Here is a 15,899-nt window from a genome sequence, read left to right on the forward strand (position 1 = left end):
AGGTGCCACAGTATGGCACAGTACCTTCCTCCTGATCAAGTTGGCCCATCTATGAAGGTCTTCCAATCCCAGAGAACAAAAAGCTCCCTCTGACCTCTGAAATCTACTAGAGTTTTTATTTATTGAGGTCTCTATCCCAACCAGTCATTTAAAAACCAAGTACCACAGACCTGAGGGGTAGGAGCTAGGAACTGTACCTCCTCACCACACGAACAGCAGTGGGGAAGAAGATGAGGGCAGCAGAGGTGGAGAAGGGAGACGACAATAGCAGCAGCAATGGGGCATCAATGTCACAGAGACAGCCACTCGGTCCTCCCCCAATCCCTAGCTAGAGCCCCTATGGCTTGGGGTGGAAGAGGTAAGTCCCACCCCAGGTCCCTCCTCTCAGACAGCCTCCTCAGGGCTCAACCCATTTCTTCTGTCAGGAGACTCAGGCACATGGGAGAGGAGGAAGTGGGGGAGGAGACTGTGGAGAGGCAGGGTGTGGTAGGAATGAAGGCAGAAGTGGGGGGGCATGAGCAAGGTCTAACCCTGCCATGCCCACCAGGGGAGAGGTGAGGAAGCCACACCATCACGCAGCATGTCGGGGAGCAGGTGGACTTTAAGGCTCAGGGGCTCAGGCAGGCAGGCAGGCAGGCAGGCACAGCCCCAGGCCTCAGTCGAAGCCGTGCCAGTCGCTGTGTTCCGAGTCATACTCCAGCTCGGCGCCCACACACTTGACACCATCCAGCAGCATGGGTGTACCGTGGTGCCGGTCTGCAAGGCAGGCACCACAAGTTAGGAGTGTGCTGTGTGCTGTGTGCTGGCACCACACCACGTTTATTCCACAGGGACCTCTCCCTGGCACTAGCAGGGAAAACCCTGCCAGCTTCAAGAATCTCTTGAAGTCAGTCTCATGTCTCCCTCCTCCAATCAGACCTGCCCTAGCTCTAACTCACCCATGACCCGTGCTTGCACCGTCACATGCACGCAGGTGCCTATGTCACCCTCGCAGGCCAGGAGCATCTCCTCTTTGAGGACACCTTCTTTGTGAGCTGAGTACTCACACTTGATGCTGTAACCTGATGGAGGACAGGGATGGATAGGCAATCAGTACCTTCCATAGCTACTCTATGTTGTCCCCAGCACTCAGTCCCCCACCCAGTAGCTCTTGCTGAGTCTCTTCCAGAAAGAAGCCCAGATGGTTCCTTCAGAGACCCACCCCACAGAGACGGTCCCACAGGACTTAAGGAGCTCCCCATCCTTTCAAATAAAGCCAATGTGCCTCTGGCCTGAGAACGCGGTGTGGCTCTCAAGGTGGAAGGCCAGGTCCAATTCATCCTTCTGGTGCCACACAAGATGGCAGGAGGATGATGGAAATCAAGGAGAGGCCGTCAGTGGGCTTTGAACAGTTGGGGTGGCAAGAGGAAGGGACTTCCATTGAAGGACAAGTGGTTAGGAAGCAGTAGTGGGGACATGAAGCCAGTACTCAGCATCGTACCCTTGAAACTGACACCCTAGTCTCTGTCAGGCTGGTGGTCAGGAGTAGGACAGCTCCAGAAGCTAGCTGGAGAAGCTGCCAAGGCTGGAGGCCCAAAGACAGTTCCTCAGTGGCTCCCATCTCTGGGACCTCTCCAATGAAGGTACCATCAGTGAGTGAACAGGTATGCAAACCTGCAGCGTATGTTAATGGAATGGACTTCTCTGTCCAAAAATGGAGACCTGGGGCTGGAACTGCCATTCTCCCATACTGGAAGCTCAAGGAGGTGCCATGCCCTGACTTTTGCTGAGCTGCCTGATCATCCTAGCTAGGAAAAGGGCAAAAACCCTCACGTTCTCACGCCTACTTGCAGCAGGCACTCATAGTTAATGAGGGCAGGGCTCTAGCAGCCCAGGAGGGGACCTACCTTCAGGGATGGGCGTGACACTGAGGAGCTTGAGGTGCAAGCTGTGGACAGGGGCCTCACGGATGTCCTTGCTCAGTCTGCGCACTGCAGGCAGCGTGAAAGTAATCTCATACCTGTGCAAGATCTTCAGGAAGCCTACCTGCAGCAACAGGGGGAAAGGAGGGGCATCTTCACTGTGGCTTCTCCTAGGGCTTCAGGGTATGTCGCCTGGGCTGCTAATGGGCCCCACCATCTGCTTCCCTGGGAGCCCAATGCTTGTTACTCTCCAGCTATTCCCCTTAAGGCTCATGGTCCAAACAATTTCTGCTGTCCAGATACACTGCCTGGCAATCAATGCTGTCCCTGTGGAACTGGGGCCTTGAGAACTTTTTGGTGAAGGGTCGTGCCCAGCATCTGTCTCAAATACCCTACAGGCTTCAGTTTTATAGATAAGAATATGGAAGTCAGGAAGGGACTGCCTAGAGGTCACATTGTGAACTATAGAAAAGTCCTTCCTAGACCTCCTGGTCACTCCTGTCCTGTGTGATACACAGTAAGAAACCAGCCACAGCCAGGGAGGGGAATCTTCACGACAGCACCTATCCAGATCAAGCAGCCCAGGAAGGAACGCTGGTGACATTACTTCATAGCACGGGATGAGAGAGAAAACAGAAATGGGGAACTGGACACTAGGATTTGGGGAATGGCTCAGTGGTATGTATTTAACATGTGTGAGTCACTGGTTTTGATCCCAAGAACCAACCAAACTAACAAACAAACAAAAAGCAACAACCCACTAAGCCAGCTGTTCCCACAGCAAGCCAAAAGCCGACTACTAACCACTAAGCCTATGATCCTGTCTGCCAACACACGGTAATGGATGTGTGACTATCTGCACACTCAGTGGTGCATGTGACCAGTGACCTCTGCTCATGGCCCAAGCAATTTCTGTTGTCCAGACACACTGCCTGGCAAACCAATGCTATCCCTCTGGGACAGAGGCCTTGGAACTTTTTGGTGTGAAGGGTCATAAGCTGAATGCATCTGAGAGGAGCGCTTTCTGAGCCAGGCAGGGCAGCTCTCAGCTACTCCCAGCACTGAGACTCACTGGGTAGCTCAGACTGCTCTTTAGCCTGTAGCTGTCTTAGGCCACCTCTGCTACACTCTCAAGACAAAGGGCTGTGGATAGAGTTCAGTTGATAGAGTGCCTGTCTGCATGCGTGGCCCTGGGTTTGATCCCCATCGCCAAATCCAATCAAGCCTGGTGGGGCATACCTGTCATCTCAGCACTCTGGAGGTAGGGGCAGAAGGATCAGGAGTCCAAGGTCATCCTTGGCTACACGGCCAGTTCAAGGACAGCTTGGAGTGCATGAGACCCTGTCTCAAAAAAACAAAACAATGCTTTTTAAAATCTGGATTTCTTTTTCATTTATTGCTAAGAGGGTAGGCATAACACATGCTACAGTGCTGTGGAGGTCTGAAGATAATTTGCAGGAGCTGACTCTATCCCTCCACCAAGTAGGTTCTGGGACCAAACTTAGGTAGCCAGGCTGGACAAGTACCTTTACCTGCTAAGCCATGTTAATGGCCCTCAAAAAGTTATCAGGTCTAATAAGCTGGCACTCTGCTTGCCACTGACCTGACAGCCTGACTCTGGTCCCTAGAACCCACATAGTAGAAGTGGGGGGGGGGGGGCTGGCTCTTCCAAGTTGTCCTGTATATATGCTATGGCACACCTCTCCCCAAAATAAATACATGTAAAAAGGCTGGGCAGGGGTTGGGGATTTAGCTCAGTGGTAGAGCGCTTGCCTAGGAAGCGCAAGGTCCTGGGTTCGGTCCCCAGCTCCGAAAAAAAAAAAAAAAAAAAAAAAAAGAAAAAGGCTGGGCAGAGGTGGCACATGCCTGTAATCCCAGGACTTTGGAGACAAAGACAGGTAGATCTCTGATCTACAGAAGAAGTTTCAGGATGGCCAGGGATATACAGAGAAACCCTGTCACGATAGATAGATAGATAGATAGATAGATAGATAGATAGATAGATAGATAGATAGATAGACAGACAGACAGACAGATAGATCTAGGTGGGTGGGTGGGAGGGAGGGAGGGAAGGAAGAAAGGAAGGAAGGAAGGAAGGAAGGAAGGAAGGAAGGAAGGAAGGAAAAGGTTTTTTTTTAAAGGCTTTCTAGGGGCTGATAAGATGACTCAATGGATAAAGGCACTTGCCACACACACACAGGCTTTGGACAAGAGGTTAGTCCAATGTGAAGGGGGAAGGAGAGAACTGATTCCACAAAGTTGTCCCCTGACTTCCACATGCACACTATGGCAATGCAGTATAGTGCACAAAACACCATAATAATTTTACAAGGAAATGTAAAGACCTTCTGCCTGTACTTGCATACTGTGACCTGGGGCTCAACTGTAGCACTTGCCAGGGAAATACTCAGAGATGTGGAGAATGGTGCTTATCCCAACCCTAATTTATAAAAGGAATGGAAATAATCAGAACACAGAGGCAGCCATGACATATGCCAAATACCAGATGGGGGTGAAATTTCATTGAAAATTATTTCCTGGCAGGCAGAAAACAGTTTGCAAACAGAAGCAAACAAAAAACATCATGTCAGTCGGGTGTGGTGGCACACACCTTTTACCCCAGCACGCAGGAGGCAGGGACAGATGGATCTCTCTGAGGGTCCAGGCTAGCCTGGTCTACAGAGCAAGTTCCAGAGCAGTTAAGGGCTACACAGAGAAACCCTCTCTCCAAAATCAAAACACACAAACAAATGCAAACCCCTCACTAACAACAATACTAGCTTTTGGAAACAAAGCTTTGAAAAACATGCACTAACATATTCACCATGGTCACTTGTGGACTGTGTGTTCTGGAGCCCACAACGTGGAGGAGAGACCAGACTCGTGCAAGCTGTCCTTTGACCTTCATTTGTGGCTGTGGCATGCATGCTCCAACAAAACAAATAAATGTAAGAAGCATATCCAGACAAAAGGACAGAAGAGATAAATGGGGGACAGACTGTCCAAGGCCACAACACCAGGACAGCAAGCCAAGGCCTGATCCAGGCCCATGGTACCACAGCTTCCAACCAGCCTTCTATGGCCCCTGTCTATGGCATGTGTTTAAATCACTCACTGAGTTCCTTACCTCCCATTTTACAGATGAAGAAACCAAGGCTCAGGGAGAGGCAAGGATGTGCCTGTGACCCCAGCTGGGGGAGGGTTAGATGGATAGGACAACCTCTAGAAGGCAGGCGAGAGGAAGAAGACGTGAGGCTGGTGCTGAGGGGAGCTCACATACCTTGACTAGAAAGCTGTTGTCACTCTCCTGAGTAACCATGACCACCGAGTCATGCAGCTTTTCATCAAAGTGGACGTGGCTCTGGGAGCCTTCTGCATCATGGCCTGCGGCAAAGCGGATACTTCGGACTCTGGGCTTACTGCCTAGGAAGAGGAGGAGAAGGCTCCAGGGACTGCCGGATTCCCTCACCACCAGGAAACCACATCTCCTTGTTTCCTCCCCATGCTCAGACTGCTCTTGACATCACCCAGCATACACTGACCAGTCACAGTAGACACTGTTAACCTTGAGGCTTGAGCACCCCACCCACACACAGACACCTTCCTATGTAGTCTCCCACAAATATGCCCTTCCCAGCATACATGTGAGAAAGACTCAGGGAGTGTGGCTGATAGGACCCCTCACTGGGCGGGAAAGACGCTGGCACCTTCTCTGCCATCACTCAGTGTAGAGGGGAACTGTCCACAGTGCCAAGCCACCATCTATTTGTTTTTAAGATTTTTTTTTTTTTTTGGTTCTTTTTCTCAGAGCTGGGGACCGAACCCAAGGGCCTTGCGCTTCCTAGGTAAGCGCTCTACCACTGAGCTAAATCCCCAGCCCCTGTTTTTAAGATTTTTATTTATTTGTTTATTTATTTATGTGCATGTTGTCTGTGTGCCTGAATTTATGTGAACAATGTGTCACAGCAAGAAAGCACTGGTCTGCTAGGCATAATGGCACACACATTTAATCCCAGTGCTTGGGCAGCAGAGGCAGGTGAATCTCTATGAGTTTAAGGCCAGATGGCACCACATAGTAAAACCCTGTCTGGGGGATGGGGAGTAGGGACAGCAACAAGGCAAGGAACTTGAAGGAACTGGGTTCACAGGTGTCTCTGGGCTGCTTGCTGTGAGTGCTGGAAACTTAACCCAGGCCCTGCACAAGAGGACTGCTGAACCATCTCCCTTCCCCAGTGACACCTTCCCTTCCTGGTTTGTCAGTGCATGAGACAGGCCCAGCCTATGACTCCTGATAACTCCAACCAACCTGGAGCACAGTGATAAGAATGAACTCTAGTGAATCTACTTACAATGGAGCCTGTTTACAAAACCACACTTTTTAAGAAAAAAAACAAAAACAAAAAACAAACAAAAAAAAAAAACAAAACAAAACAAAAAACAAAAACGTGGCCACCTGGAAGAGACTTGAGCTGCAAGGTCAATGGTCCTAGCACTGAAGAGGCGTGAAGCTTCCCAGTCTACCCCAGTTTCCCCCTCTACTAGTATAGATGAGGGTCTGGGAGGGTTATTAGCTGTCACTGTGATGTACTGGGAATTCTAAGGCCAGAAAGCACAGGGATTAGAATATACTATGCGGCTAGGAGATAGCCAAGAGCCTATGGGGAAGGTCTAGCCTCGGGAAACCAAGGGCATGACCCCAGCCCTCTGTAACCCTCCAGCAGAGGCCTTAGGCCTCCCAAGAGTCTGCTCGAGTCATTTTGGTGGGAGAACATGGACTGGCACTGGTCTAGATTCTTGGATACACAGAAGCCCTGCCAAACATGTATAGCCACAGTCCCTGGTAAGCCCCCTTCAGCCTGGTTCTCAAATCTTACCCAGTTTCCTTTACCTAAAGCCTTCCAGGTTCATGCTGAGGCCCTGGCCCAGGTATCTGATGCTTAACCAGCCCAGCCTCATGTCCTTTAACACTGCGACCAGTGGAACAGAAGGACTGACATATGTGGACACAAGAACATATACTTCCATAGAATGGTGAACCCAGGGCTCCCTGCAGGGGCTTGGATGATCCTGGACCCAGCACAAGCACTGGCATATTCTGAACACTGAGACATATCACATTCAGGGCTGAAAGAAGTCAATATGTAACAATACTCCATCCACCAGGGGCCACTCCAAGAGTTCATGCAAACTTACACACTTACAGCACTTACCTCTGTTGGCTGCAGCCATGGACACCCTCCCTGCCCCTGGGCAAGACACACAGCTCCTACTTGACACTGCCACTCAAGCTCAGCAGCCTGCCATGCTCCAGAGACAGCAGTAGGAACCTGAAGGATGAGGAATAAGGAAATAGGAGTCAAGACCCCCATGGCTGGTGGGGATCCGGGGGAGCTCCCTTTGGAAAACCCTTATTGCTTTCAGAAGTCACAAGGGCACCCTGTCTGACCCTTCTAGTTAACACACACACACACACACACACACACACACACACACACACACCCTCCCTCAGCCCAACCCTGCCTGATACCCTACTGACCTAAGACTCATCAGGCTAGCTTCAGTTGCCAAAGTGCCAACAGGACTCGTATGTTCAAGTACCTACTGGCAGGAAAGACAGCTTAGAAAGAAAGGAGGCTTTCTTTACTGGCAATTTTTAGAGCCTATTTCTGGTATTGCTGACCCCAAAGAGCAGGCCCAAGGACTATGTTATTCAGGTCATACACCCAGTTCAAGTAGATACAGGTCAGTCAACAGTATGGTTACAAGTGGGCAAGAATAGGAGACGACCTCATAAGATTTCATATTCATATTCTGGCAGTCAGTCAGGGCCACATACAGAGTCCTATGGAGGAGGTTTAAGCCTGCTGTTTAGATCCGAACCTGAGTCACAGAGGCCTCTGGCTAAGCAACCCAAGGGCTACCTCAGTGAAAAAGTAACTGTAAGAAGCTGAGATAGGGGGGCTGGGGATCTGGGGATTTAGCTCAGTGGTAGAGCGCTTACCTAGGAAGCGCAAGGCCCTGGGTTTGGTCCCCAGCTCCGAAAAAAAGAACCAAAAAAAAAAAAAAAAAAAAAAAAGAAGCTGAGATAGGGGGTTAGGGATTTAGCTCAGTGGTAGAGCGCTTGCCTAGGAAGCACAAGGCCCTGGGTTCAGTCCCCAGCTCTGAAAAAAAAAGAAGAAAAAAAAAAAGAAAGAAGCTGAGATAGATCAGCAGGTAAAGGCACTTGCTGCCAAGCCTGATGACCTGGATTTAATCTGGGGGACCCACATGGCAGAAGAGAAACAACTCCTGCACCTCTCCACTGACCTTCATACATATGCTGACTAGTGCATGTGCAACTGTACATATGTACATACATACATGCATGCATGCATACATACATACATACATTCATTCATTCAGCAAAATCGAGAACCACCATGAGGCACTCTTAGGAAGTTTCTGATGGGTAGAGCAGAGCCCGTATAAACATCAGAAAGGCAGTGAGTGCATGATAGAAGAGATGGAATATACACAGCCATCACGAGTACAGATTACAGAAAAGGTGGAAAGCAATCAAAGCGAACCCTAACTTCATGCACCACGGAGGGCAGCACTGCCTCAACTGTCTACTATGGAATCGGGCAATTAAAGGGAAATAATTCAGCCTGTATCTCATACATGAACTGCCATCTTTGTGGGCAACTTCCTGCTAATAACAAAGGATCAAATGCCAAGTCATTCTGCGCTCCTAAAGAAACAAACGCCAGAGGCAAGGACTCTCTGGATGCTGCTGACCCATGAGAGACACCCAAGTGGCACTGACAGATGATCTGGAGGCCCAAAGAGAGAATGACACAGATTGCAATGGAGAAATACTATCTCCCCTCACTCACTGTGGGACAACATAGCCATTTCCCCTAAGTGAGACAGCCTGCATGAAGTCACAAGATGACTGATGAAGATGCTTAGGCCAAGCCTAACTGAGCCTCTGCATCCAACTTAGCCAGAAACACACGACTGTGGAACAAATTGAATAACTGTGAGCAGGCAATGAGACCGTCCAGAAGGCAGGCTGTGCCACAGGACAACTGACCTGTTTCCATATGAGAGGGATGTGGGGAGAGTGCTCTAGATACGAAATTGGGCCACAGCCTGAGTGTTTGTTTGCAAATAAAGGTTCATTGGGTCACGATTCCTCTTACTCATTTGTATGTCATTTGTGATAGCTTTTGCACTGAGACAAAACTACTTTGAATAGTTGTGACGTGGCCTGCACAGTTCTGCCAACCTGCTTTAGATGGACGCTCACATATGGCACCAAGAAGGCAGATAAATCCCACAAGAAAGCAGACCCTTTGCCTCATCAACTGCAAGAAATGGTGGGAAGGGTTTCTAACTCTATTAAAAGAAGACATCTGGAGGGCTGGATGGGTACTGTACATGCCACAGGAGTAAGTTCGAGCTTGCCCACGGACAGTACCTGGCTTGCGCTTCCTCCTCCTCTTCTTCACTTTGATAGGTTTCACAATAAGCTCCTGGTCAAAGTCTTCAGAGCTGATGACACTGAATCTCTGTGAGGATGGCTGACCACTGTGGCCCAGCTCAGGGGCAGCCTGAGATCTTGCAGAGGACCGGAGTCTGAGTCCTAGAACCCATGTTAGACAGCTCGCCATAGCCAGTAAGTTACTCCAACCCCGGGGGATCTAAACACCTCTTCTGGACTCTCCTGGTACCTATACTTTTGAGCACATGTCCCCCGCAGTCATATACATACAATTAAAGATGCAGTCATATACATACAATTAAAGATGAGCTAAGTCTGGGAGGTGGGCATTTGAGCACATGTCCCCCGCAGTCATATACATACAATTAAAGATGAGCTAAGTCTGGGAGGTGGGCATGGAAGCGGAACATGGTGGTGTGGCTTTGGTCTTAGCGCTTGGAATGCAGAGGCGTGTGGATCTCTGTGAGTCTGAGGCTAGCCTGGTCGATGGAGTGAGGTTCTATTAAGAAAGGAGACACAGACCAACATTTGGAAACCTGGAGATAGAACACCACAGTAGAGTGCCTGCTTAACATGTGGCAATGCCACAGCACTGTGCAAATTAATTTAATTCAAATATATTAAGAAGGGCTTGAACAATGGTTAAGAACACTTTTTGCTCTTACCAAGGACCCAGGTTCAACTCCCAGCATTCACACAGCAGCTTAAAACCAGGGGACCGAGGGTTGGGGATTTAGCTCAGTGGTAGAGCGCTTGCCTAGGAAGCGCAAGGCCCTGGGTTGGTCCCCAGCTCCGAAAAAAAAAGAACCAAAAAAAAAAAAAAAAACCAAGGGACCGAAGCCTTTCTGACCTCCTCAGCTAAACAGAGAGTTTGAAGCCAGTCTGAAAAACTGATTTTATTCAGTGAGATAATGGAATTTTACTATATATGCATGTCCATGTTTTTCAGAGAAGCACACTGAAGTGTTTAGAGATGAGTGACCGGGGAGTGACCTTATGTAATTCAGAGAATGAAGAGAAGCTATAGGGTAGCATTTATAGTCAGTGGCTGGGCCTGTCCCCTGAATACTGAGCAGTCCTGGGAACCCCTGGCACTTTCTTTCTTCCATATTGCCTGCTGCCAGACAAGTTCACCCAGACCCCACTGTGGTTAGGGTGTTCAGAGCTTGGGGCTCAAGACAGCCCCGGTAGAAAGCAGGAGAGATGCGTGGAATTCCAAGACTCCAGACTCTGGGATGCAGAAGCAGCCAGAACTGGAACATGCACCATCAACACCTTCACAGAAGCTCATTCACAGGCCCTGGAATGAAGAGTAGCAAGCTCTGCCCTCCTCATGTCTGGTCAGCTTGCCTCCAGGGAACCTAGCCTTAGAAAACATTCCAGCTACTTCCTAGAGTGGTAGGTTCCCGGCCGTGACTGGTAACCAGGGTGGCTGGTCCCCTTCATACCGCTGCAGCCATGGGGCAGCCACAGCCCAGTGTCTGTGAGGCTTTTCCATATCTCCAGATATTTCTAAGAGATGTGGAGGACCAGTGGCTGGTGAGCAAAGACTCCCATGAACCCTTTTAACAAGATGGTCTGACCTGGAGTAGTCCCGGTCTACCTTTTTCCAGGTCCTCAGCCAGAAGCTCCCCAATGCCCATCGACACCTAAGCTAAGCTCAGCTTCAGCCCCAGCATCTTTTTAGGAGAGCAGTCACACTCCACCCCAATCCCAGGGAAGGCCCAGCTGTGTCCTCTCTCACTCTGTAGTAACTTATTTTAATCTTTCCTGTCGTTAAGGGCAGTGACTCCAGCTTTGCCAAATGTTCCCAGCATCCATCAAAGCACTGGAGAGGAAGAGGAATTCAGTTGATATTTGTTGATTGAACTAATGAATGACATCCTGAAGCAAGCCCAACTGGGCTAGATATGGTGTGCTCGGCAGGGTCAGTGACTCGGGAACTTTTCAGCCTCATCTCTTAGCCAATTCTTGCTCTAGAAGGCAACCTCCTCCCAACTGAGGTTTCCTTCCACTCTCCCTCTAGAGGGTTACGACAGTCAGTTGGTTCCTGCCCATATCCACCCCAAGATGAACAAGCTACTGAAAGCAAGACCTCCATTTCCTGCAGAAGCCAGAATTTGAAGGAGAGCCGTCATGCAGGAACTGCCTGTAACCCTAAGAATGGTAAGGCAGGGACCACAGGAGCCTGGAAAAACCAAACCTCCTTTCACAACAGACAACCTGCCAGTGGCTGCCCCATGGGAGTTACACTTATCCACACGAATTCCTCATTAGAAACAGGAAAAGAGGCCACTGGGCCTCTCTTGCTGTAGTCCTGTCCACAGGGAACTGCCAGGCCACCTCACACCCTCTAGCCTGACCATGCCTCCAGCCTGTGCCCGTGCTAGCCAAGTTCCCATTGTCACCTCAACCACAGACACAGACAGACAGACAGACAGACAGACAGACAGACACACACACACACACACACACACACACACACACGGGGCAGCAGCCAATCAAATTCAGACTAAACCCTTGCTGCCTGTAAGGATGGGCCATTTTACTTCTCCAATTGAGAAAGCAGTGGCCTGTTCTTTTCAGGGTTTGGTGCAGCTCTGCCTAGAACTCTGTGAAAATACCCACACCCTCTATTCTCCTACCTCAACCCTTAACCACTACAAAAACAAAAGCTTGGTTCCTCGAGCAAAGGCAATTTCACTGGAAAAGGGGCACCAGAAAAAGCATTTCCGGTCACCCTTGGAGGAGCCCTCAGGGAGTTCAGCTTCTCAGAAACTAGCTAAGAGATTAAGGAGGCCTCTCTCCCCTTCCCTTCTTCCTTTCTTCCATTCCAGGGCAGCCAGGCTCCAGGGAGACTGTGGAGAAGGCTGCTGTGGAGCCTTTTCTAATTCAGGCCCTCATCTGACAAAGATGATGCCTCTGTTCTTAGACGGCTGTCAACAAATCGGGAGTGAGAGGAAAGAACACTGGGTATGGCAGCAGGCAAACACACACACACACACACACACACACACACACACACACACACGTATATATTGCAGGATGGGGAACATTGAGGGCTTCTTGGGCTTTCAAATGCTCTTAGGGAACCGGGAGTAACAAAACTGTGGGTAAGAGAAAGCTTTGAGCCTACCTTTCCAAAGAACAAGCATGTGGGTAAACAGCCGGGTGGTTATGGAAAAACCCAGGGTCCTCAACGCCATAATGCCTTGCCCCTATCCAGTCTAGGCTGCAATTTCAACTCCAGGCTGCCCTGTTCTAGCACTCGAGTCCCAAGCTAAGAGCCAATGATGGTTTATCCATGGCAAGGGGAAACTCTTGAATTGTGACACTTTCCCTTCTGATTATCTACCTCTTCCCAGAGGCAGCCTGTAAGCCCCAAGGCATCACAAAGCCAATTTCAGCTTGAACTGTGCTGTGTGGCTGGGAGCACATCCCCAAACCTTCTAGCGTCTCCTCTCTCAAATCATTCTTCATCTACCATTCTCAACCTAATAGAAGCCTTTTTCTGTCAAAGCAGAAAACAACCTTCAATTCTTCCTACCTCCTCCCCTGCCCCCATCCAGGGACCCAGTCAAAGCTTAATCACTCAGCCCAGCATTAGCACTTTTCCAACCTCCCCCTAAAGCTCAAAGAACACCCACTGGAGTCTCTGATAGGGAGGGCCACATCCAGGTCACATGTGGAAGCAATCTTCTACCTACTCAGCCTTGACCTATCTTTAAAGCCTCCTTCCCCAAAGCCATTGATACAAGGCTCACAGCGAAGGAAAAGGTTGACCTGTGAAAAGGGTGCTACCCACTCCTGTCTACCAATATGTGTGGCTCTCCTCTGCCAAGCATCCACTTCCCACATTCCCCCTGACCTCAGCCAAAGGAGGGTGCTTGGATTCCTCTGGCCTCTAGATTGACTCTTCCACCCAAGAAGCAGAACACCAGTGACAGCTGCTCCAGATCTCCCTCCTACCCACTACCCACCCACCCTATCCTACCCCACCCTAACCCACCCCACCCCGGCGCGCTCCTTAATGCAAAGCAATACCCTATCTCCACATCCCACCACCAAGATTAAAGAGGAAAGACTCAAGCTGTCCAACCGAGTCCTATTCAGTAACAGGAGCACTGGTCCAGAACCTAAATCAAACCATTTCTGCGAGACACTGGGGAAGCTCTGGCTCTAGCCCTCTGGCCTTTCCTACCGCCATCGCTGTGGGTGTGGCACTCCCCACCCCACTATTATTGTTTTCTCAGGGGACAAGAGCAGCGGAACGGGCCTCAGACATACCCACACCAAGAGCAAGGCCGTAGTTCTGTCCATCTGAGATAATGCTCTGCGCTCTCTGAGCTCGCCAGGCTGACGCAGGAGTCTCCGGAGCCGACACTCCCAACATCAACATCCACCTTATGATCGTGCCCGGGCACCGGAGGCTCAGAGGCTACTATACCAAGGTCACATAGAGCCATGAAGACCAAGTGGGAACAGGAAGTCAGTCACATTTACGCCCCCACCCTGAGGTGTCACTTGTACCCTGCCGGCTAACCGTCACTTGTACCCAGGACCCCACATCCCCCACCCCATCCCGCTTCTGCAGAGTTCCCTACGCTCCAAAGCAGAGCCTCCAGCTCCAGCACAGCGGAGGATCTCAGACCCAGGAGCCGGCGCTGGTGCACTAGACGGAGCCAGGAGGACCCATCTCACCTTGCAGGCGAGCCCCGCGGCCAGGCGGGCAGGAACGACCGCGGAGGCGGCGGCGGCAGCAGCAGAGCGGGCTCAAGAGCGCGAGGAAGAGCCCCGCGCCGCAGCCCCCTCGCGCCACGCCCTCTCCTCCTTCATTGGCTTGAGGGGCGTGGAGGGGCGGGGCTAGGACACTTCAGACCAATGCGCTGTCTCTGAGATTCACCAATTAACGACGAAATTCCATATCACGTGAGCGCGGAGGCTGAGCCCCACGATCGACGTCACCTCAGCAGCACGAGCTCCGGTGGTGAAGCGGGCTGGGAGCTATGTGGGAACCGCTGCTGGAAGCGGACCAGCGCGATCTTCCCCATGAGGCTTCCGAGCTGCGGCAGTTTTGTCTAGGAGTTAAGCAATCATCTTTCCTACTCAACTGGATCTGGGTTTCGGTCTTCCTTTCCCACCCGTTCCCTATTCCTGATAAGCATAAGAACAAAGAAGGCACGCGGCGTGGGAAGGGGGGGAGGGAGCGTACGCCGGCGCCCCCGGGGACAGGAGCTTCTGCTCTTGGTCTCCAAGGAGGCAGTCGCCATGGCAGCGAGATGCGTCTCGACCCACCCGACAGGGTGTGGGCGTCTACGTAGAGCACTCGCTAAGGGTTTTGGATTTTTGCCAAAGGCCCACCTGTCGGTGTGTGACTATCTCTACCCTTATTTACACTGACTAGGACAAGTAGCTTAAAGCGCTGAAGGAGCAGTCCAGAACACACAGGTTCCCGATCCTTCCAACGTAACTAGAGGGGACAGACAGGCCTTGGACCGCTGAGAGCTTGCTTGTTTTTCCAATAGAATGTGATCGCTGCCTTTAAGCGTCCTCGAAGTCCCAATTCTTCTCTATCCTTATGGCCCTTACTTAGCCTGACTCCAATCTTCTGTCTGCAAGCTGTTAAATTAGTCTTTCTGAACTATTGTTTTCATAGCGTTTACTTCAGAGGGCCCAGCGCTTCAGCAGGGCTTCTCTAACTTTTATCAGTGTTTTGGGTGGTACGTGCGCTCCCTACTGTTGAGAAAATTCTGTCCTCCAGCGCGAACATTGAGAACTTTTCATTCTAATCCCAGCCTACTCAACCCCTACTCCCACCTTTCCATAAGCCCCGTGTGTTCATATCTGTTCTTTTCCGAGTCAGTAGACAGTGGGTCCAAAGTATCCTGAAGGCCACCATGCCAGGCAAAAGTAGCCTGCAGATGTAGCCTCCGGAGGCTTCTATAAAGAACTCTTCTTCCCATCTTCTTGCCCCTCATCCTACTTCTTCACAAAGGATTCTCATTTCCAGTCTTCTTTTGAAATATCAGATCTAACAACACATAGTTACATTCCAAACAGGAACCAAGGGCTTTGGGGTATCGGCCTCAGCCTCTTTGGAACATCAGTTTACCTTAGTTCCCTCTGACCCCCATTTCTCATTTATTTTACTGCCTAGGTGTGTGTTGACTTTCAGTTTCAGGATTCCTTTTCTCTCCTGCTCCTTTTCACTTGAAACTTATCTCTTGGTGAGCTCTATTAAGCAGAGTAATTGCTAACAGTTTACTGTGTGGGGCAGTTTTCTAATTGTCAACTCCTTTTAACGTATTTTCTGAACATGTAAGATAGGTAAAGGTAAATTACTGTGCTTGGCTGCTCCCTGTGCAAGACACCCACAGCTTACTGTGAGACCACCACACAGAAAGAACTGTGGCTTCCTGATCTTGCCAACACTCCTCATGTTCCTGGGCTCGGAGCATCTTGGACACCTGGGAAGACCTGTGATATGGAGCTGCCTGTCCTAGAGCATGCTT

At 50.3% G+C, this 15,899-nt stretch overlaps 1 protein-coding gene across 11 annotated transcripts; it reads right to left on the reverse strand.

Annotated features, from left to right (window-relative positions):
- Window positions 1-90: 90 nt before the first annotated feature.
- Adissp (adipose secreted signaling protein) lies at window positions 91-14,547 on the reverse strand. 11 transcript variants are annotated; one of them, XM_063283771.1, is made up of 8 exons: window positions 14,089-14,547; window positions 9,364-9,528; window positions 7,438-7,499; window positions 7,112-7,228; window positions 5,182-5,324; window positions 1,887-2,025; window positions 939-1,061; window positions 98-756 (listed from the first exon to the last, which is right to left on the reverse strand). In XM_063283771.1, exons 4-8 carry the CDS (start codon window positions 7,128-7,130, stop codon window positions 656-658), a joined length of 525 nt encoding a protein of 174 aa, XP_063139841.1. In that variant the 5' UTR covers window positions 7,131-7,228; window positions 7,438-7,499; window positions 9,364-9,528; window positions 14,089-14,547; the 3' UTR covers window positions 98-655. The 11 variants fall into 11 exon arrangements, with proteins under 11 accessions (NP_001020862.1, XP_063139841.1, XP_063139838.1 ...); XM_063283768.1 differs by having other exon boundaries at window positions 7,438-7,502; XM_063283766.1 differs by having other exon boundaries at window positions 7,438-7,502; window positions 9,364-9,886.
- Between the last annotated feature and the right edge of the window lie 1,352 nt (window positions 14,548-15,899).

This window comes from Rattus norvegicus, chromosome 3 (assembly GCF_036323735.1).
Source record: "Rattus norvegicus strain BN/NHsdMcwi chromosome 3, GRCr8, whole genome shotgun sequence".
Taxonomy (NCBI): Eukaryota; Metazoa; Chordata; class Mammalia; order Rodentia; family Muridae; genus Rattus; species Rattus norvegicus.